The sequence below is a fragment of the Tyto alba genome, unplaced genomic scaffold (genome assembly GCF_018691265.1).
Source record: "Tyto alba isolate M040663 unplaced genomic scaffold, T.alba_DEE_v4.0 Super-Scaffold_32, whole genome shotgun sequence".
Classification (NCBI taxonomy): domain Eukaryota; kingdom Metazoa; phylum Chordata; class Aves; order Strigiformes; family Tytonidae; genus Tyto; species Tyto alba.
The window spans coordinates 4,144,976-4,166,776 of NW_024881307.1; the positions used below are offsets into that span (position 1 = coordinate 4,144,976).

Sequence of the window (21,801 nt, forward strand, 5' to 3'; positions counted from 1 at the left end):
CTGCTCCCATCCAAAGCACTCCACTTACTTATTACGGGAATATCGCCAGAGACTCCAGGGCCAGGGAGTGGGACGCTACAGGGAATTCATTGCTCTGAGTGCTAGGAACGTTAAGGGAGAAGGCAGAGCAGGGGGGTATGGCAGCAGCTCAGCTCAGCCTTTTCCTCATCACGGCCACGGGCAGCTTATCACCCCTGCCACGGGTTTTGACAGCCCCATGGGAACATTCTCACAGGGCTGTCTTTAACCCCTACGAGAACAGCATGTAGGAGCTTGCCTGCAGGGCGGGCAGCACGGATCTGCCGAGACAAACCGCCCTCGTGCATCTCCTGCCCACTCCCCTGCCGATGCTCAGCCCTGCCACCCCTCACACCTTACACATGCATCCTCCTCTTCCTCCCCAAGCAAGAAACTCCCTCTCCGTCCTACCTAGATCTCTACACGCAGTTGTGACAACACTCAGGCGTCCAGCCCCTGAGCCAAACTATCTCCTTTGCTGCTCCCAGGGTCCCTGCCACTGCAGAGCCTCCTGGTACCCATCCCCATCCCTAAACCCTGCCTCTCCTCCCCAAGGAGTCAGGGGTGGGTGTAAATCACTGTGGGAAGCACTGTCAGACTTGGTACAAAACAGGAACTTGTCTCAGTAAGGTCAACACTGCCATAGGGATGCGCTGGCTGGAACAGCACTGCTGCAGAAACGAAGGGTCTGCAGAACTGGTAGGTCTGAGCCCAAATTTGGCATCAAACCCCAAAACTGGAGCAAAAGGTTGAGCACAAGGTCTGTGCCTAGCTGTTACGCCTTCAGCCGCCCGGTCATGTCCCCCCGCCAAGGGATGGCGTACATGGCCGGCGGGTGGGAAGGGAAGGGCACGTCCCAGGGCAGCACGAGCCTCCCTGCTCCACTGCCGTCTTCAGAGGCAGCAAGGACAGGCAGGAGACAGGGCAGGCTGGCAGCCTCCCAGCAGCACTGCTCATGCCCGGGGAGGCAGGGTCGGGGTACCTGGATTTGCTAATTAACCCCGGAGGATATCACCTGCCGACACAGCAGCGTGTTCCTTTAAGCGAGCCGCCTCCACCTCTCCCTGCAAGAGGCTGAGCCGTGCCTTGCCATAGTGTCTTCGAAGAAGGCTATCAGCTCAAAACAGCCGAGACCTTTAGCTCAAATCCATTAATCCTCTTTATTAAACCCGGGTCACCTCTGAGTCCTGGCAAATTAACCAGCATCTCCCCACTGCAAGTACATCAAGAGGAAACGCGCTGTACAGCGCCTGTAATTTTCATGGACCAGGGCTCTGGGGTCAGAGGGCTTCCCGGGCTCCATTCTCTGCCTTTGTCAATTTAAAAGGGAACATCGGCTTGCTCTTGTATAAATTACGAGAGGCGCAGAGCAGGGGCCTGGGGCGGTCGCAGGGCGCTCAGCCGGCTGCAGCCATGTCAGTGGCTCCTTTCCCGCCCGAGGATGGGAGCAGGGGACGGTGAGGCAACGAACACCAAGTCCCTCGGGGAGGGTAAGGGGGTGGCAGCGGGGTCGGGGACATCCTCCAAGCACACCTTCCAAACAGCTGGGCAGCCAGGGTACCGCGCTTGGCATCCTCCAAGGCTACCTTGGCCACGTGCCTTCTTGCTGCTTCGGATAAATGGCACATTCCCGGTGCCAGCCCAGCTGGGGGGCGAGAGAAAAAGAGACTGGAAGGGCTTTGCTCCAGCTCAGAAGTGGGTGGAAAATTGTTCCCTTGTTGCCTGAAATTTCACCATTTGAAACATCTCCCCCTTTCTGTGCTATCCTGTTGGAGCCACTCTATCCTGAATACTTACCAAGCCAGCACCAAAGCGAGAGCGGCTCTATTTCTGAAGAGCCAAGGACATTTAGCTGGGCTGGGGAAGACCTGGGGCCAAATCCCTTATAAACAGTAATTATAGACCCAATAGATGGGCTCCAAAAGAGAAAGCCAGCCCAGCCTGGCCTGGGGAAGAAAGACCTTGTGTGGACTGAGAGATAAAGGCAGAGCAGGGACTAGAGGTCACAGCACTCCCTTCCTGGAATGGGTCTCCTCCTGCTCCTAGAAACAGCATCCTCAAGACAAGCAAACTTTCCAGAGCCAAGCAAAGAGTGCTCATACATTCTGTGAGTGAAGAAACAGATATTTTTCAAGGGGGAAAAAAAAAAAAAAATATGTGGGAAAATTTCCAGGAGGCTCTGTAAAAGCTACAAGCATCACATCTATTCCCCTAAGACAACTCCACACCACGGCACTTCCCAGCACACTCTCCAGCCACAGCACTACCACAGGGCTATAAATCCACCAGCTTTGGCTGAAGTTGCTCTGGTTTTACATTAACTTAAGCCTGCAAAGACTGAGCTGGGGAATCGTGATCCAAAGGCCAGGATGCTCACCCTTAACTCAGTCCAACGGCACTGGCGGTTTTCCACCTGGGTTTGAGTTACAGGTAGGATTAATGTACGGCATCTTAAATCTCCTAGCCATCAGCTTGTATCACAGCTTTAGTTTTGTATTAAAAGCATCATTTTCTTGCTGTATTTAATCACCACAAGGTCATTTCAGTGACAGTTGTCAGCATCCTAGCCAAGGAACTAGAGGAGCAGAGCCCTGTCCAGCTGACCAGATAAAAGGAGGAGATGCTGGGTTTCATTTCCTTGTTTTCAATTGAGAGGTGTCCACCTCAGTGTGCAGATTAAGGTGCGGGTGGGCCGATGTCAGCCCCCCACGGGCTGAGATGGGAAGCTGCCGCTTGCTCTGCTCATCAGGAGCCCCGAGGAGAGAAATTGCATAGTTCTCCCCACGGCCCTCTGCCCACCTCGAACCAATTTCTGCTCCTTTTAATTCAATTCAGCTCCTCCTGACCTTGGCTGGCTGGAGTTGCAGAGTTTCTCTCAACAGATAGCACCAATTACAGAGGTGTGAAAATGGAAGGCTTTCAATTCGGAGAGCAAACCCAAGAAACTGGGACTTTATTGAACTGAGAAACAGGGGTTGGGAAAGGGGGAGCAGATGGAGGCACAGGCTCAGAAATATTGCCTCTGCCCACTCTAGAAAGCAAATTCTTTGGCTGTTCCCTCCACGGGAGAAGGCAAAGGCTTCACCTAGGAAGCAGAGCTGGGATGGTGAACGCCGCAAGAGATGGAGGTTCAGGTGTGCAGAGCCAATGGCACCTGGGGACTGGGGATGCAAAGCCCAGCCGCTGCATCCCTGGCATCACGCCTCACTCGTTAGCAGCTGCAAGCTGGCACGTTCACATGCCTTCCCCCAACAGGCTGATTTCAGACCCCCAAAATCAGATCCAACAGATGTGACACAAACTGAGGTTGCTTCCCCGCAGCAGATCCAGGCTGGATCAAACCTACAGCATCCACAGCCAGATCCGTACTGCTAGGCACAGCGGCAGCTCCATCCACACCACCTCTTTAGAGTAACGCCGCTTTTTGTCCACCCACAAAGCTATTGCCAGCCAAGGACTGCTGGGCCAAGCCTCTGGAAACCTGCGTCCCGAGCACCAGCGTGAGCCCAGTTAGATCTGGGTAGGAGGGCTCTGGCAGGATTGCTTAGCTGACTGCCTTGGCAGAGAGATCAACGCGTGCACAGTCTTTATAAAAACTGCCTTCCTGCTGCACGGTACAACCTGTGATGATCAGAGAGTCCCCAGACAAAAGCAGGGCATGTTCAGTTCGTGGAAAGGAGACAGAGACAGGCACCTCCCTGGGCTGAGCTCACTGAAGCTCTTTGCCCAACATGCCCCGGTGCTAAAAGAAAATTAAAACTAAAGCAAGAAGTCCTAGATGCCCGGGATAGAAAATGAGGTTACTCTCACACAAAGCAGTGCCGCAGAGTATGGTCCCCCATCATCTCTGGGTACTTCCAGGTATTTCATTGGCTGGAGAGATGTAGAAAAGCCTCCCCTGAGACCTGAAAACTCCTCTCTCCAGTCCTGTCTCCACCTGGCTGGTTAGACCATCTCCCTCAGCATAATGCCCACGTACTGGCCAAGCCCAGGGTCTCCCTTCGATCCGAGTGCAACCCTTCACCAAGGAGGACAACCTCACGCTGCAAAGCTCTGCCTTCCAGGCCAACACACAAAAAGCAAACAGATCCTCCCTCCCTGAATTTCGGGCAACCACCTGCTGACTGGCACATCTGATCCGGCTCAGCATCCCCTCTCAGAGCCGTCCTCCCAAGCCTCGGAGCTGGGGGGCCACCAAAATGAAGTAGTGGCTCGTCAGGGCCTCTCTCAGGAGTTGCCACGACTCGGCAGGACTCTCAACAGCTCGGAGGCGTGTGGTTTGAAAGCCAGTGCACAGCACTGTATCTCCAGCCAAGCTGCGACCGCGTCTCCCCCCAACGCCTGCCCATAAATCCTCCAACCCGGTAAACAGTCGAATTACGGCTCCCCGCCATTGCTTAGCTGCTTTTGACACTAATTGCTCTGCAGAGCGTGTGCAACTGGCAACACCTTATTAAAAGTGAAATATATTATACTGTCCACTTATTGCTACTTTATAAAGATAAAGTATCCCGAGGATACGGAAAGGCTGGCAAAGGCATCGACTCTCGGCCTCGGAGCAGCCGGCGGATGCTGCAGCGCACAGAGGGCAGGCGCCGCCGGGACAAATGCGCCCTCTCCGTTAAATTGCAAAGAGCGTTTCCATTTGGAGCCCAAGGATTGAGTGAAGAGCGTGCTTGAGAATTTCTTCTGTGTTCATCTCTTGGTTTCAACTCAAGAGATTGTCACTCTCCGACCTTGGGGGAAGCCAGGCAGAGATGAGATGTGAAAGGGCGGGTGGGGGGGGGGGGGGGGGCACGGGGATCAAGCACATGCTGCCCTCCCACCAACTTCGAGAGGAGCAGAGGTTGCCCCTTGCTTCAGAGCCAGACTAAGTCTCTTGTTAATTGTGAATTTGCGTTTGCCTACCTCCAGACACCACTGCCTGAGGCGTGGCACAGCCTCTCCTGACAGTGACACTAACCAAGGCATCTGTTTCTCCAGTGACGGCGTAAGTGAAAGCCCAAGAGCCCCGTGATGCTCCAGCTCCGTGTCAGCCCAGCACAGGGATTTTAGGACCCAATGTATTAATCTCACAGTTTTTCTCCCAGGTTTTTCAAAAGAAGGAGGCTGAAACTCACTGTTTCACAAGAAAAAACATGCAGAAACCTCCACTTCAGATTTGGAGCTACAGAGAGGACACGTCTTTTAACATGTGTCTCCACACATGCCTCGGGCAAGTAATTTTTCCTCTTTATTCCTTGGCTTCCCTGTCTGCAAAACCAGGGACAATGAAATTTCTCTTCTCCGTGAAGTGTTTTAAGATCTACTGGAAACAACCAATACGCAAGAGTGAGACTTGATACCACCGAGTTTCAGTAATAAATGTTTTGATCCAGTCCCTCAGGCCTTGTCTCACCAGGTAATTTTGCAAGAATTTTTGTTTTTATTTTGAATTGATAGGCTATTTCTGGTTGGGAACACGACAGACAGCAGAAGACAGGAGGAAGGCAAACACGGGTGATGCCATCAAAGGCACTTCTGCAGCCTGTGGTGCTCACAAAGAGATGGTGTGTGGGGAGGGCACAGAAAACCACCCACGTGAGGGGGGGGAAAAAAAAAAAACCAGTTTCTGGGGACTCATTTTCAGTAAAATGGAGATATGCCTCATGTATAGTCACAAAAGTCATTACATCTACATCCCTCCTGTACTGTGGAGAGTACAGACGCTATTATTTATCACTTATTGGTCATTTCCCATGTGGCAGAGACATCAGATCTACCTCCCATCAGCTCCGAGGACCACGGGATGCAGAAACACAGCCTGCATCACGCTTTGATTCCTGAAGGAAATGGCATGTCCTAAGAAACAGATTTGAAATATCCAGACTCTTTGGTTCAACAAGTTCAAATCCAAGCAGGATCAATACCTTCTCACTCCTGAGGTATCAGCAGGTAATTGGGTATCATGCGGTGATGAGCAACCTAGTTTGCTCAGAAGCTGCAAACTTTAATCTTCATCCATTCCTGGTACACAGAATGGAGGGGGAGGAACAGATCAAAGGAGAACAGATCAAATTCAGCTGCATTTGGACCTAGATTGCAGAAAAAAGGACTCATTCTTAAGCAAAACGGCTCAGGCTTCTAAGGTTCAGCATGTTGAGAGGGCTCAAGTACAACACAACACAGAGAAGTTTCCATCTCTCCAGTGAAGCCGCCTGCAACCCCGGCGCCGCCTTCCTTGGGTTTTAGGTGGCTCCTGACACCCCAACTTCGCACCTGAGCCCTCTCCAGCTTCACACCACAGCATCTGACCACCTCGACCTCTGAAAATGCCTACGTCGTCTTTTGGCTCATGGACCTGCTACCCCGGCCCTCTCCCCGTTGTCCCATTTCCAACCCCGTGATGCCCACAGCATTTCAGCAAAGGGGCTCACGAGTGCCCATGCTGCTTCATCCCGTGGCACCGGCCCTGCCGCCGGCTCCGGTGAGAGCGAGGAGATGTTGGTCGGCACTTTGCAAGCTGGAAGGTCTCACCTGGCTATAGAAGGCTGCCACCCCAGCCGTGGAAAGGAGGGATGGCAACGTAGACGGATGGGCAGAGAGAGACAGAAAAGTGCCACGGGCTGCAGAACAACGTATGTGACAGATTTCCCCACCGATCAAAGCTAACTTCACTTAGAGGTTTTGACATCTGATTAATTACGTCGCGCTGGCTCGCCTCAAAAGGTTGCATTTCCGGCAGCCCTCGCCTTTCATCCTCGCAGCGTTTGGCGGCCGAGCTCGCTCCCCTGGTGCCAGCAGAGGAGGGGACAGCGGGAGAGTGGCCTTGCCAAACGTCGTGGCCCGTCCCTGGGAGGCAGGAGATAAGGAGGGTGAGGGACGGCCTGGGACAGAGCCCCTTTGTCTGCGGTGCCTTTTGTTGCGAGTAGATAGTAGGCGGCTGCCTCGTGCTGACATTTCAGTGACCAAATTAAAATGCGCCGCCATGGAGACTAAATGTCATTAGCCTCATTAGAAATGATTGCATTAAAATAAACAACAACAACAAAAAAAAATCAAGTGGAAATTAGCCAACGCCATTAAATAAAATAAATAAATGGGCAGATCCAGCAGGGACAGTGCAGCCGATGCTGACGGCAATTGTCTGGAACACCGAGCAGGGAAGGGGCATGGTGGGACCAGCCAAGGTCTCCACGGGCTCTGCTGCCACACAGGAACGTGCCAAGACAGGTCCACTTGAGATGTGGGCCCAAATGGAGCTGCCTGTTTGGGATAAGTCTGTGGGGTCTCCTGGGCTTCATTTCCAACCAGTTTCAGGATGCTCTACACAGGCTGGCTTTAAGGACCTTAATGGCTGTGTCCCCTGGGGCTGGCGCTGCAGGCAGGATTCTGCCAGGACCTCTGTGATGAAGGATGCACCCCGTGTGGTGTGCGCTGTTCTAACAGAGATGGTTTGGGATTTTGGGTTTTTTTTTTTTTAGCAGAATCCAGGTTTCTCTCGGATGCTTCCCATTCAATTACTGACCAACACCAACCATATTTCTCTTATGCGCTGTGACAGGACGGCCACACGAGGTGGAAGGCTTGGTGAAAGAAGTGCTGGTTTGTCCTTGTAAAGAGAGGAATTTTTCCTCTAATCCCTCTTGCTATGCAAAAGCCATTTCCTTTGGGGCGGGAGAAGTCACCAGAAGGCCCTTGCAAGATCCTGCTTATGACAGAGCAGATTTGAAAGCCCAGAGATCTCCTTCCCCCTCCTTCCCTTCTGTCAAAAATTATAATCATCATTTTCCAGCTTGCTGAACAATCAAAGTGTGGCCTATATTTGCTGGAGCTCCTTCCACACGCCGCATGCATAGCAACAAGTCCGGGAAACAAAAGCCAGAAGTAAACAGTTGGGTGAGAGGAGGCGATGGGCTGGCAGGTGGAAAGTACATCATGGGGTGCAAGCAGCCTGGCTCCCACCCAGTCTCACCAGTTCAAAGCTGCTCTGAGGACCCGAAGCCCCATGTGAAGGCCTCTTCTTCCATGTTCTGCAAAGAGCATGGGAGGAAACGCGCCCAGGCAATTTGGTTAATGGAAATGGCAATGCTGTACCAGAAGGAAGCCCAAGCCCTCCTGCTGCAAGTTCAGCTGGTCCTCATGTGGCCAAGCAGCTGTGAGATGCTCACCATGGGGTGAACCACAAAGGACGAAGCCACATAAAGAACAGGTAACCCCAGCTGCCGCTCTGGAAGCTTGTATCCTCTGCATAAAACCCCACGGGTGCCCCAGCTCTGGTCAACACAGACACCCCCCTTGATTTTGCTGTCCAGAGCCGGTGAGGTCCAGTCCCAGTGTCCCACCCTGAAGCACAGAGCTCACAGGGAGGTTTTCTAGGTTCCCTGCCGTTCCCAGCCCGCTTCAGTCTCCAGAGCTGTCAATCCAGCACTTTTCACTAGCGCTGAATTCACAGAAAAGTAAATCTAAAAATAACTCTTCTTTTTCCCCCTTCCTTGCCTCATCTCACACGTGTCCTGTGTGCACATGACTTTGCCGCACAGGCAACAGGTCCAACTTCCCCAGAGCTGCTCCTCTCCACACTGATGCACCGATGGGTCTCTGCAGCTAGCTGAGCCTTGGTGTGCAAGGCTGATGTGTTCGTCTGGGAAACTCAGCCCATGGAGACAGATCCAGGACGTGAGATCTGTGAGAAGCACCATGTCCCCTTTCCAGAAATCCCTTGAAAGCACAGTCCCCGCTTGCTGCAACCGTGCAACCCCTCCCTGCTTCAGATGATCTTGAAGAGACACCTCCTCTGCAAAACACTCTTCCCTAGCCCTGCCAGCACCCCACCACCTCCACGCAACTCAAACCAATGGCCCAAACCACTGCCCTCCACCACCCCACGCTCTCTGAGTTTAAGCCAGGACTAGAGGAAGATCCCACCAGCTCCAAGGTCCCACTCAGCTGGACCCCACAATACCTGGGCTCGTGCTACCATCGGTTCACAAGGGCGATGCAGCCCCTGCCATTCCTACTCCTTTAGACCTAGCAAGCCATCTTGCTTGGTCACCCTTAGAGAGTGATAATACAGTCCTAGAGCTTTTGAGAAGCAGGCAGGAAGGTGGTTTTTTTTTTTTTTAACTCAAAGCATGAAACGAAGAGGAGTTCCCTGGAAAAACCCACCCACTAAGCAGCAAGTGTCAAAGCCACCTCTGTATGTGCTGTTGCCGTGTTGGTAATTATAAGTACCATGCCTTCATTAGGGAAAGGGAGAGATGACTGGGAGGCAAGGAGATTTGCAGCAGAGCTGTTATTATTTTTAAGTTTAAACAAAAAAAAAAGTGTGACAGCTGAGGTTATTCCCAATCCTACACAAGCCAGCAGCCAAGAGCATCTCAGGGGATGCTTAGGCCAGAAGCTACGAAGGGACAGGGACCAGTGTCCAGCTTTGCCTAATAGGGCAGAGAAAAATGATAGGGCTGCAAAGCCCAGGCTGACCACAGCGTTGTGAAGGATGTTACAGGAAAAAAAAGAAAAAAAAAAAAAAACACAAGTTTTCCTCTATCCCCACCTGACTGCAGCAAAAGAATCCTCCTGGGAACCCTGCTCCCCCCCGCCGTAAATGTGCCAGGGCTCGTCTCAGCACCCCGGCAGCCTCCTTCCCCACTCCTCACCCAGCGACTCTGGTTTCTGACCAAGCAGAGCACAAACTTCAAATTGCATATTCAAGTGTAAAATACAAACACGGCTGTTTATGCAGCTTGAAATTCGCCATAACCAAATATTCAAGCCTTTGGGGAAGATTTTCAAAGGGACCGGTTAAGGCACTCAGCTCCCATCGGTGCCTTTGAAACATTTCTCCTTTTTTCAGTTTTTCACAGGGATTCGCACCAGCAAAAGCTCCTCCACCCGGCTGTCTGAAACTAGTGAATGCACAAAGGAGACGCTGTCAAAGAGAAGCTGCTGGAAAATGCAAAGCAAGGTTCGCCACTTTGGGGCATCCTGGAAGGCAGCTGCCGAGCTACCGGTCCCGAAATCTACAGCCCCCAGAGCAAATTGTTCTGAAAACTTGTGCCACGGGGATTTGCACAGAGCAAAAGGTACGTGGGCCTGTTCTCCCATCACGGTCCCTTCCCATGTCATTTGGAAATGAGAGCGAGCGCTGGTCCTCCCAGCAGAAACAAAACATCCTCTAAAAGGCAGATGCCAGCTTTCTCCCTGTCCCAGGAGCCAGGGGATGAAGGAATCGACCTGACAGGGAAACTACCGCCCAAGGCTCGGGCAGAGGAAGACCAAGCAGAGGTTTTGGGCTGACGCCCACCAGCGCAGGCTCCTTGTCCTTCTGGGACCTCTTCCCCAGCATCTCTGATGGATGGAGGATTGATGGCTGCAGTACCTTATCCAGTACTAGCCCCAGCCTTTACAGGAGCACTGAAAATCCTTTTAAGTCCCTCTCGCTCATATTGAAATGACACTAAAGCGGAACTAATGTGCTCCAGGTACTTATTCTCGGGCTTAGTGGCAAAGTTCAGCAGCCCTCTGCCAGTCCAGCATCCCCCACCGGAGAGAGGTGATGGCCACTTCACAGGCAGTAGTGGCAATGGGAAAATCATCCTTCCATGGCAGGGGCTCTGTATTAGGAAGGGATGGAAAGGTGTTTTTAACTCCTGTAATGTCCGTTTCCTAAGTTTAGACTGGGTTTACAACCACCACCGAAGTCAGGCTGCCCAAGCAAGGGCGAGGCAAGGAGGGTAAGTGGTTGCACAACCAGAGTCTCCGGAGGGGATGAAGAAAGCAAGACCTGGGTGCAAGGGGTGATGGCAGAGCACTGGGGGATGCTCCAAGCTCTGCAAGCTTCATCTTGACCCCGATGCCCAGGAGCAGTGAAAAACAGGATCATCCATCTCACCCAGCACCAGATTTCTGAACTCTGAACAGAGCTGCTGCCATGACAAGTCATTTCACCAAGCCAGTAAAGGCAGCAATATAAATGCCTGAAAAAGCTGATGTGCATTGATTTTTGCCACCTGTAGAGCCATGATGTCACACTGTCACCTCAGATTCACCAAATATACTCCTCCCTGCCCCAGATTCATTCTCGAGGGCATGAGAGCCCCTGCCTCAGTACATCTCAAAACAATAGCACCCAAAGTGCCCAGCAGTTCAGAGAATTTGCTGATTGCTTGACAATTAAATTACCTACTCCACCTCCCCACCCTGCAGCACTGGGCTCATTAAAAATCCTCAGCATCCTTCCCATCAGAAAAAGCCCACCTCAGAGCAACTGATGTCCAGGAACCCGCCTCCCCCAAGGCACCAGATGACAACAGCATTAAGCCTTCGAAATTATTTTGGATGGAAACTTGTCTTACAAAGAAATAAAAAGCTGCAGAGTAAGATGCAATGTATGACCAGAGGGGTCAGGGTTTCATTATTGCATTAACCTTTTGTGTCTTTAGATTCCACAAGAGTAAATTGGTAACGAGACGACATGAGCCCCGATGGGAAAAACGCATCTTTCCTAACACGAGGGGGGGGAGGTGGGGAGGAGGGGAAGGGAAGAACAGAGGTAGGAGCAAAAGAAAGAGGAAAAAAATGGCAAATAAGCTATTACAGCTAATAATAACTCTGCGATGCTATTTTCTGCAGGAGCCTTCAAGTTGTGATGTTTCTCTTCACTCTAATTACACCTTCTAAAAGCAGGTTCCCTTCTCACTTTAACCACCCCGTGTGAAACTCCCGCAGGATTTGGATAAAAACGGAGAGGGAAAGAGTTTGCACTTCACAAACAGCCTCTGCATATCCCAGGGGAGCGTCACCTGCATAAAACATGTGGGATTACGCTTGCAAATAATAAACAGCTCCCCCCCCCCAAAAAAAAAAAACCAAAAAAAACCCCAACACCCATTCTAGGAAGGTGCAGGCTCTGAAGGCCATCAGGGACCATTCAACTTCCCTTTACACCAGCTGCCATCCAGGGAGACTTTGCCAACACCACTTGTGTCACAGCCCACGGCAGTGAAACCACAGCTGAAATCAGAGCTGCAGCCAGGTTGGGCAGGGAGGGAAAACATCCAACCTCTGCAAGCCACTCAAAAATAAAAAGGAGAGGAGATGTTCAAATCCCGTGCTTCGAGGCAGAAGGTGTCGGGGCAGGAAGGCAAAGCACCAAGCAGCCAGCTCAGGACACTGGAATATTTCCCCTCTTCTAAATGCAGCCAGCAGGTTTCGGCTTGATGGATTAACAGCTGAACCCAGCTGGGCAAAGTCCTGGGCTGGTTTGGCTCAGGGGACATTCAAAGCCAAAGCAGATATTGCTGCTTAACAGAAATGAGAAGGGAAAGCTTCAGCCGTGTAAGCGCGGATCAGGAAACCTCTCCCAAGTTTACTGGGGGCTTAAATGCACAGGCCCTTTCCTTCCCTGGCACACACAGATGTCAGAGCTAGCCCAGCCTTTGGGCCAAAAATCCACATCCCAAGGAAACTGCAGTAGGGCACCAGCAAACCGCAGATGCTCCGTGCCAGGTCTCTGCCAGTTCCTGCAGCTTAAGGACACCTTGGTGACAACCCATCAAGGGTCACACGTTCTCCCGTTTGACCTGCACAGCTGCCTTGCATCCATTTCTTTGCATTTTCAATCCAGAGGAACCTCATCTAGCAAAAGGGTGAAAGAGCCAACACTCAGCACAGCGTCAGTGAGACAAGAGGCCCTAAGCCAGGCACACTTGCCTTATCTCGCTCAAGATAATATTTACACCAAAACCCCTCTTGTATTCGGCAAAGTCAGTCAGCTCACACAGCCATGTCATCCTTCTCGTGCTCCTGTGCTAAACTATAGGTGCACCATTTTGCTTTAAGGCATTGCTGGCAGAGGTCTTCCACCAGCACTGCTCAACTAGCCCAGGGCTAACCCCCATCACATACCACTCCCCCCCCCCTCCCCGCAACCCCACGGAGCAGCAGCGGTACCCGGCGGCCCCGTTCCAGGCCTCGGGATGCAGCGTGGCACCACTCTGCCACGGGACCCCGGGGATGTGGATGGTCCCACAGCACAAGCCTCTCCAAGCAACTTTGTGCCCGAGTCCCCTCGTGTTCATCACAGCTGTGGAAAGAGCCATTTTCCAGCTGTGACACAGCTAACCTCTCCCCTGCCAGCCTCATCCTCCTCCCACACACGCCAGCCCTGCTCAGCAAAGCGCTGTAACTAAACCATGGAAAGCTGCTGAAATTATAGCTGTGCCTCTTCCCTGCCCTCCCGAGTCCAACATAATTCTCCCTGACAGTCATGAAAAACACATGTTGGGTTAAGATCGGATCTGAGCCTCAACACCCTGTCCCCATCTGCTTGCACAGGGACCGTAATTTTTTCAGCTGCTAAAAGTGCACATCGTCATCAAGAAAAAATGCCGCTGACTTTCCCCCCTCCCGCCGGCGTGCAGCTCTGCCGTCCGCCCCCATCGCTCCCTCCCCGCAGATGCGGTGCGGGGCTGCGCTCGCTGCCCCGCCGCGACCTGCTCGCTAAGTACCAGCACGGAGCCAGCGCTGGATCCAAAGCCACCATCTCCCCCCCCCCCCCCTCCTTCATCCTCCTCCCCCCCCCCCGCCAAGCCACGGGGACGAAGCCAACCCACATTTCAGGAGCCACCTGCTCGGCTCGTAGAGGTTGCGGCACCTTCGCCGCAGCCTGATGCCGTCCACCCCCCCCCCCCCCCTTCCCTGGTGCCTGGATCGGGGGGGGGGGGTTCGTTTTCACTTTGCAAAAGGGAGCAAAGGGCAGGCACCCGAGTTTGCCTGGCAGGAAGCAGGGGAGCAGGGATGAGGGGGAGCTTTAGGGATAGCGTGACAGCTCAGGAGAGAGGGAGGGCACAGGATGTGCCCAACTTTGAAGGGGAAAAAGCTCCGTGACCCCATCATTTGCAGCCTGAGGTTGCCCGAGGGGTGGACTCTGCCCAGCCTGGGGGCTGCCGTGTGATCCCGGCCAGCCCCCGCCGCAGGTGCCGGCGTGGCTCGGGGACGTGTGGCTCGGTGGCCGCCCCGGGGGCCAGCCCTGTCGTGGGCGGGGGGAACACGGGCACGGCTGATTGAACCCCACTCGCTGGGAAGCACTTGGCAATTCCCTGCTGCAGAGCAACTCGCTGCCTGCCTGCATGTGTGCGTTCGTGCGCGATGGGCATGAAGTCCGGGTCCCCACACTGCTCGGCTTTCCCACCCTGCGATCCGATACCCTCCCATCCCCTGGAGAAAAAAAAAAAAAAAAAAAAAAAAGCTTTTTGCACTACCTGGGATGAAGAGCAGGGCAGTTGTGGCCGTGAAAACGATCCAGCAGGCAGGATGGTACATCTTGGAGCTGCGGTAGACTAGCGGCTGATTTGCTTGCTGCTTGCTGCTGCCGCCGCTGCTTTCGTCTGCGTTGAATTCTGAGCAGGTTTAAATCCAATGTTTGCAGAGGGAGGGAGAGTGAGTTAGTGAGCTAGAGAGAGAGAGAGAGAGAGAGAGAGACGGAAGCAGGCAGTCAGTGTCTCTGATTTTTCCTTGCACACGCACGCACACAACTAGCAGAAGGAGCACCAGGCTCAGTGCGTGCACTGGGAAAAGCAGACCTCCTACCAGGCACCCATTGGTTCGAGAAGCTGACTGACACACAGACACTTGCTCTTCTGCGGGTCTCACTCTGCAACCAGGGAGTTAAATGCAGGCACCGACCCGCTGAGCATCCCCCCCAGCATGGGCCAGCACCGGTGCCCGGGGCGGAGGGAGCAGCCCGGCACAGGGATGGGCACCGTCCCACCGACTCCTCCTGCACCAGCCGCCTGCAAAGGGGCTTGGAAATTTTTTGCCCCCAGGTTGGAGCTGGCCGGTGGGGCAGCCCTGGGTTTCAGCCCCTTGGCTCACCCCTGCCCCTCTGTGGGCTCTGCTCCCCTCCCCAGGAAGCCACTGGCAGCTCTGCCTACTGCCAAGAGAGGCAAACCGGCGAGCAATCCAAGCTTTTTAGCATGAGTGGGTGTTTTTCACACAAAATCTCTGAAACCAACAAGCAAGCTTCTCTGTGCATCCCAACCAGAGCTGTATTATTTCCCCTCAGCAGGCTCACAGAGCCCCAGAAGGACACCAAGCCCAGGATACCTGCTCCTGCAGTCCCTCTACCTGATGCTGTCCCATTCCCACTGAGGCCAAGTGTTTCCTCCAGCTCCCTAACACGATCCTCTCCTTCCAGCCTGACACAGTTTCCCCCGCCCCAATCCCTACTTTCCCCCAGACCCCCCCTTGGCATATTCCCACTGCCTTTTCAAGCTCCGAGCATCCCCATCAGTCCCAGCTTTCCGCCTCTGTCGGCTGCCCCTGCCATGTCCCCCGATCCCCCCACAGTTACCCCCAGATCAAAGCATTTGCCAACTGGGGCTTGAGTTTGCTGCATTGCCAAAAAAAAAATCAAACCAAACCAAAACAAAACAGCAACACTGTAAAGGTAAGTTTCCAAAAGAAACAGACCTTATTTTTGACATTTTCTAAATAAACAAGTTTATTTCACATTCATTGCAGCTTTGTTAAAAATAAATTGTAAGCATTCTTTAATGTTTAAAGACAAACTAAGATGCTTAGTTTTGCTCAGAACAATCTCTTTCCCCACTAACTCTGGGCTAAAGGTATCTTTTTGTGCTCCAGGCCAGCCCAAGAGTACTTTCAGACCAATACTTTGGACTTCTAGCTATCAACCCAACATGACTTTTTGGCACCAATGGTCACAAAATTCTCCAGCCCCCCATCTCCCGTACCAGGGTTTCATCCTCCTCCTCATCTTAAGTCTCTGTGCCTGGGCATTCTCTCACCATCCCTGGTGCCCCAGGACACATCAGTTGCCTGGACTTTTCTCCCTCAAGACTCCTTTTTGCGTTAAACTCATCCAGTTTCTGGAAAACAGATGCTCCACATCAGGCGTGCACGATTTCTGGAAGGATGATGTACCCACAAACACCCAGCTGCAAACATTAATTCCCCCAAGCTGCTACAGAGCCAGGGCTGGAGCCCTCCAGCTCCTCTCTGCCACCAAATACCTCGCATCCAAACCCAGACACAGACCCCCAATAATTTCCTCCCCTGCTGTCTTTCTTTCCCAGGATTCTCCCACCCACTTGTTGCAGCTCGATGCAGATTAATCACAGAGATGGCAACCACATCCCGCTCCGTGCACACACCTCTTACCTCGCAGTATTTCTGTACAAAGCCGCACCAGGAGGAGCAGGAATGATGTCTTCAGTGAGCAAAGCCGTATCCATCGTGCTCTCAAGGAGATACCCTCAGCTGGCAAGGGATGGGAGATGAGCACACATCTCCAGGACAAACTTTCTCTGGCTTTTAGCCATTAATCTCTCTTCATTTTCTACTCCACATGAATAAACCACAAGTTTTTAAAAGCTTTTAACTCAACCATATTCCCACATTATCTGTTGAAGGCATCCCATCTCCTGCATCTTTAGGAGCATGTGGAAGGCAATTCGCCCAGGGACTTTCCTCTTTTAATAGGAGTAAAGTTACGTTGATCGCAATAACCTTGACCTCTGAAATAGCTAAATCATCACAATGAGTAAAAAACAAGGAGCCTAGAGTCTCACTCGGCTTGAGGAGAAGAAGGCAGTATTTCTATTCTGAATTTCCCTTTAACCGACACCCAAATGGCCTACATCAAGCAAATTTATCCTTTGCTTCACAAGTGTTTTGGGAAATCAGCGACAAAGAGTCATTTGGGATTTCCCAGGGCTGTGAGGCACGTGCCTGTGTCCTACATGGACAGCCCAGGACAGGGACATCTGTCCCCAGAGAGGACTGCACTGCTTGGGGGGCTCAGCTGAACCCTCCAGCTGCAGCTCGCTCTCCGAAACCCACAGAGCAAGCTCTGAATCTGCCCAAGGCAAAGAGAAATATTGTTATCCTCCAGGAACTAAAGGAAATGAACAAAGAAATCATTTCTAATTAACAGAAATGTTTGATGGGCTCAGAACAAACATGTTGCTCTGCTTTCAAAACCCAAGTTGAAAAGCTATATTTGGGCAAATTTCAAAACAACACATTCTTACTTTTTTTCCTCCCACCACATTACTCCCATATGCTTTTTTTTTTTTTTTTTTTTTTTTAATTCACCTGGCAATGACTATTAACCAAATCCAGCATACTCCTTGTATTTATTTTGGACAATTAGTTTGGCACCCAAATTGCTGAGCACAGCTCGAAGGATGACCTCAGACCAGACCTTTAGTACATCAATGCCTTTGCTTTCCCATCTGCAAAATGGGAACAAATAAGCTTTGCAAATAAATCTATCACTGCTCACCAGCTCTCCGGGACTGAACAGGGCACTGGCCTGTTTCATTTGTTTGATTTCCAAGACATAAAAAAAAAAGATGCATAAATATGTATTTAGCTCATGGAGCTTTTCTGGGATATTCGGGGTTGTTTTTTGGTATCAAGCAGAGAATCTAAAATGCATATTTCAATCTGACAGACAGCACCCGATCTGTGAGGAGACATTATGGTCCACTGGGCACATTTAAACATGATTTTTGTGCGTATTTGCAGAGGTTTTTTTTCCCCAAGCTGTCTCAATGCATATTCACATCTGGGACCAGCGTAGTCTCTGGGGTAAGTTAACAATTCCGTTTTCCATCAGGCCGAGATTCCCTCACCCTCTCCTTGCAGGGGCAGGGAAGGAGGGAGGGTGCAGAGCACCCCAAAAGCAGGCACGCGGGGTGCAGAGCAGCCCGGTTCCCTTCACCGATGCCCCACCGCGACCCCAGCCATCTGTCCCCACACCGCCAGCACCGAAGCGGCTTTTCACCGCGCAGGCCCCAGCCGCCAGACGGGACCGGGACCCAGCCAAGGCCTGGTCCGCCATGACCGCAGGGCCTCGTCTCTCTGGGGGGACGCAGGCCGCGGGCTCGCCATTGCTCGCTCTCCTCCCCAACCCCGGGCCACCCAGCACCCACCTCCCTGGGCCACCCACCTCCCTGGGCCACCCAGCTCCCTGGGCCACCCAGCTCCCCGGGCCACCCAGCACCCAGCTCCCCGGGCCACCCTTCCCAGCCCAACCCGAGGAAATGGCCAGCTCCCCCACACCCCAGCTTCCCGGGGCGCTCCCTCTGCAGCCCGTGGGGCTGTGAGCTGCTGGAGCAGGGTGGAAGGAGGAAGGGTTGCAGAAGGCTCTGGGGAAATAAAAGTTCCCAAAAGGCGTCGTGCCCGGTGGTTTTATCTCTCTGGCTGCCGCCTCCCCTGGCAGCAATGCCCAGCGTGGCCCCATCCCTCCTTCCTGTCCCCTCCTGCCCCCCCTCCTCTCCCTCAGTGTGTTTGTGTCTCCGCCTGAATGAAAGGCTACCCTTTTCTCCTTGACATCTTGTTAGAATGTGAATACAACATCTATTGATTTGCATTTCATGCAAGGAAAGAAAAAAAAAAATTAGCTTTTTTTTTTTAAAAAAAAAAAAAAACGCCTCTCTGAACTCAGAGCTACTACAGGAATAAACAGAAGATGCAAGCGAAGGCAGCCTGAGCCGCCTGCCCCCAGCACAACTCTGCTCCCCCAGCTTTAGCCGTCCAGCTCAGACCTGCTATTGAAGCATCAGGCATCCCCCCACCTTCCTTGTGGGGAGCACCAGGACCTGCCTGACCATCTGGCAGGCCACAGGGACTTCGCCAGCCACCCCCCGGGTACATCAGGCAGATGGATCACCCTCCACAAGTACTTCTTCGTCCCTACAGCCATTGCCAAGGGCAAGCGCGGCGAGTTACCCCAGGCTGGGCGAGCAACAAGCGCCCCGCTCCGTGGCGAAGGCAAATTGAGAGCAGTTAAACTGGGCAAGGCCACTAAATCAGCAGCAAAAGCAAAGGGAGGGGATGCAGCGAGCGTCACTTCTTGAAGCTCCTGAGGATTGCATTAAATTGCAGGCATGTTCCTTCCACGCAGGTCCCCAGCCACGGTGACATGGACCCCAACTGTCCTGCTAGTCCTGCCTGGGGGACAGCACCCTGCTCCTCAAAACCAGGGCAAGCAAACCCAGCAAGCAGGGATGCCCCGGGGAGAGAAATCCGGTGCCACAGCACAGGAGAAGGGTACCAGCACAAGTAGGGGTGAAGGCAAACAGCTCTCCCTACCGCAGTGGGGTGCTGGGAGGATTAATTAGTGTTTGTAAAGCACTTTGAAGATAAAGGCGGCCGTGGGAGAGCTCATAACCGGGAGCGAGATGGAGATGGGGATCAGGGAACCCAGTTACAGTGGGGTTTCTTATCTGGCGTGCAAGCTGCAGCCCTGGCTGGGCAAACACTGTGCAGGTTCAGATGAAAGGTAGACTGGGAAAATTTCCCCAGCGTGAAAAAAAGAAAAATCAAGCGCATGCTGCTTGGGAAAAAAAATGAGTGCGAGAGAGATGAAAAGATGGGATCTAAGTCTCTAAAAGCTGGAGAGACCTGCTATTGATTCTGGCTTGGGAAGAAGGGGCCTGAACAAGAGCTGGTGTGTTGTTAAGTGCACTTATCGCCTCTTGTTAGATGGCAGAACGGGGCCAGATGGACAGGGTACTAATTTCCGTCAAGAATCATTACCAGCCCTGCGCTGGATGAGGTACCTCCAAAGACGCCCTACAAGCAGCATCAAATGTAGCAGCACCATGAGGCCATGAACCTCACAATGTCCCCGGGCAATGCTTGAGCACCCTTACCACACAAAAAAACCCTTTTTCTTACATTTATAGAGAATTTCTGGTACTTTAATTTGTGCCTGTTGCCTCTTGCCCTCTCTGGGCACCCCTAAGAAGAGCCTGGCCCCTGGGCACATCCACGTGCTCCCAGCCAGCCCCCAAAACACCCAGCCTCCAGAGAACCCCATCTTCTGGGAGAAATCTTCATGGGAAGGAGGATGGTAGAGAAATCTGGTGATAGAGTTTGCTCCCCTCCTCAGCCGTCAGGAGGTTGGGCCCACTCCAGAGAGCGATGAAACGCAAGATACCCTCACGCAAATCTTTGATCACAGTAATTATCCGTTGTTGTCGTGTAGAAAACATTGTCTCCATGCAAACATCAAGCTCCTTCTGTACCACCCACTCATCTCTGCGTGCCCCATCACTCCGGGCTCCCCCATCCCATCAGCTCCGAACACATGCTCGCCAGCACTGGGGCAGGATTCCCTTCTCCTGTCGACGGGTCGAGAAAGGAGACTTGCTTGCCTAGCTTTGATCAAAATGACTGAACGTCAGGGAAAGAGCGGGGTGGAGGGGGCGGGAGGAAAAAGAAAACAGGGCAGAAACAACGATGCATCCTGATCCATAAGCAAGAGACGGTTCAAGGATAATTCAGGCATCGCTCACTGGCTGTGTGCTTCTGGGGGTTGGGTTTTATCTTTTTTTTTTTTAAAAAAAAAAAAAAAAAAAGAAAAAAAGAAAACAATTTTTTAAGCTTTGCTCCCTTTCATTTTTCTTCAAGTTCAGTGGCTTTCCTCGTCAAGCCTCTGTAGCTCAGGTAAGAACAGAGGGCTCCAGATTAAAGAGAAACACTGCAGCAAGCAGAAAGCCATTGAGATAACAGAGAGGACAAAGTCAGGAAAGACAAAGGAGGGAAGTCTGCTTTCTGCAAGATTCCCACTTTTGGCTTTTACGTAGCTTACTCCAGAAATGGGGACCAAGATGCACATTTCAGACTCTGATCTCAGTTCTCTCGGCCTGGACATGAGAATATGGGACAACAAACTGCATCAGCAGCTCTCATCTCAGCAGCAGGACACAGTGTGTCCAGGGCTCTCACAGACATTTAATATACCCTGTATTTTTATAGATATCTAGGTGGGTGGACAGACAGACAGCATGCTAGACTGACAGCTCCAAATACCTCTCTGCATGAGCGTGGGTAGCAAGCAAGAGTAGTGGCTCCTGCCAGAGCATCTCACGTGCCAGCAAAAAACCCAGCTGTGCTGCTCACCCCAGCCCTTGCTCCTCTACCAAGGCCTGCAGCAAGGCATGGTTTTGGGAGGAGGACTTGGTTTCATCACTCCCAATTCCAACAAGGGCCCAGCAGCTGCTCCTGCAGCATTACCCACCATGGCAAAGCTCCCGCAGCTTTCGCGAGATACGAGGCTCCCTCTCCTCACCAAGCTGGGAGGTGTCCAACCCCAACGCTTCTCCTTGGGACCAAAACCAGCCTGCAAGTTGGGAGGGGGATTTGTCCTGAGCCATCCCCCCACTCCTTGCAGAGCCAGGCACCCTGCAGACCGAGGGCTCGGCAGGGTCCGCGTCTCCTTTGCCAATGACTCCAGCAATGACATATTCCCAGGGTCCCGTCAGGCTCTGCTAGGAAATCTTCCTGCTGTCTTGTTTATAGATCTATTCTTAGCTCAACTTTGACTCATTGCAGAAACGGCAAGGAGCCTTTCATCCCATGACCCCAAAGCACCTTAAAGAATATGAGCTGAGCCTCATGGAGAGGAAATATTGTCCTCTCTGTTAGACAGAGGGGTCAACCAACATATGAGGCCAGGAAGACAGACAGCAGGCCAGCAAGCAGAGCAGGGAACAGCAAAGATGAAGGAGAGGCTTTAGATGTGCGTCAGGAGAAAGGCAGCCCACAAACAAGATGAATGCATGAGGTGCATCGGGAACTGGACAGACTGGGGGGCTCCAAGGGTCGAGGGCAGCAGCACGAAGTGCAGCTGGAGACCCACAACCTGTGCTGTACCCAGGGGGTGAGGGAGGTGGTTCTTTCCCTCAACCAGGAACCTCCTCTGGGAGCATTCTGGTGGTCTGTCTGCTCCAGGTAGCAGCCATGAACCCACTGCCCGCTGCTTAA

At 52.5% G+C, this 21,801-nt stretch overlaps 1 protein-coding gene across 1 annotated transcript in view; it reads right to left on the minus strand.

Moving 5' to 3' along the window:
- Nucleotides 1-14,545, minus strand: part of LOC116961573 (opioid-binding protein/cell adhesion molecule homolog) — a 291,315-nt gene extending 276,770 nt beyond the window's left edge. Inside the window, exon 1 of the mRNA XM_042800723.1 lies at nucleotides 14,262-14,545. Coding sequence (XP_042656657.1) covers nucleotides 14,262-14,322 — 61 coding nt within the window. The 5' untranslated portion in view covers nucleotides 14,323-14,545. The remainder of the gene's footprint in view (nucleotides 1-14,261) is intronic.
- Nucleotides 14,546-21,801: the final 7,256 nt, after the last annotated feature.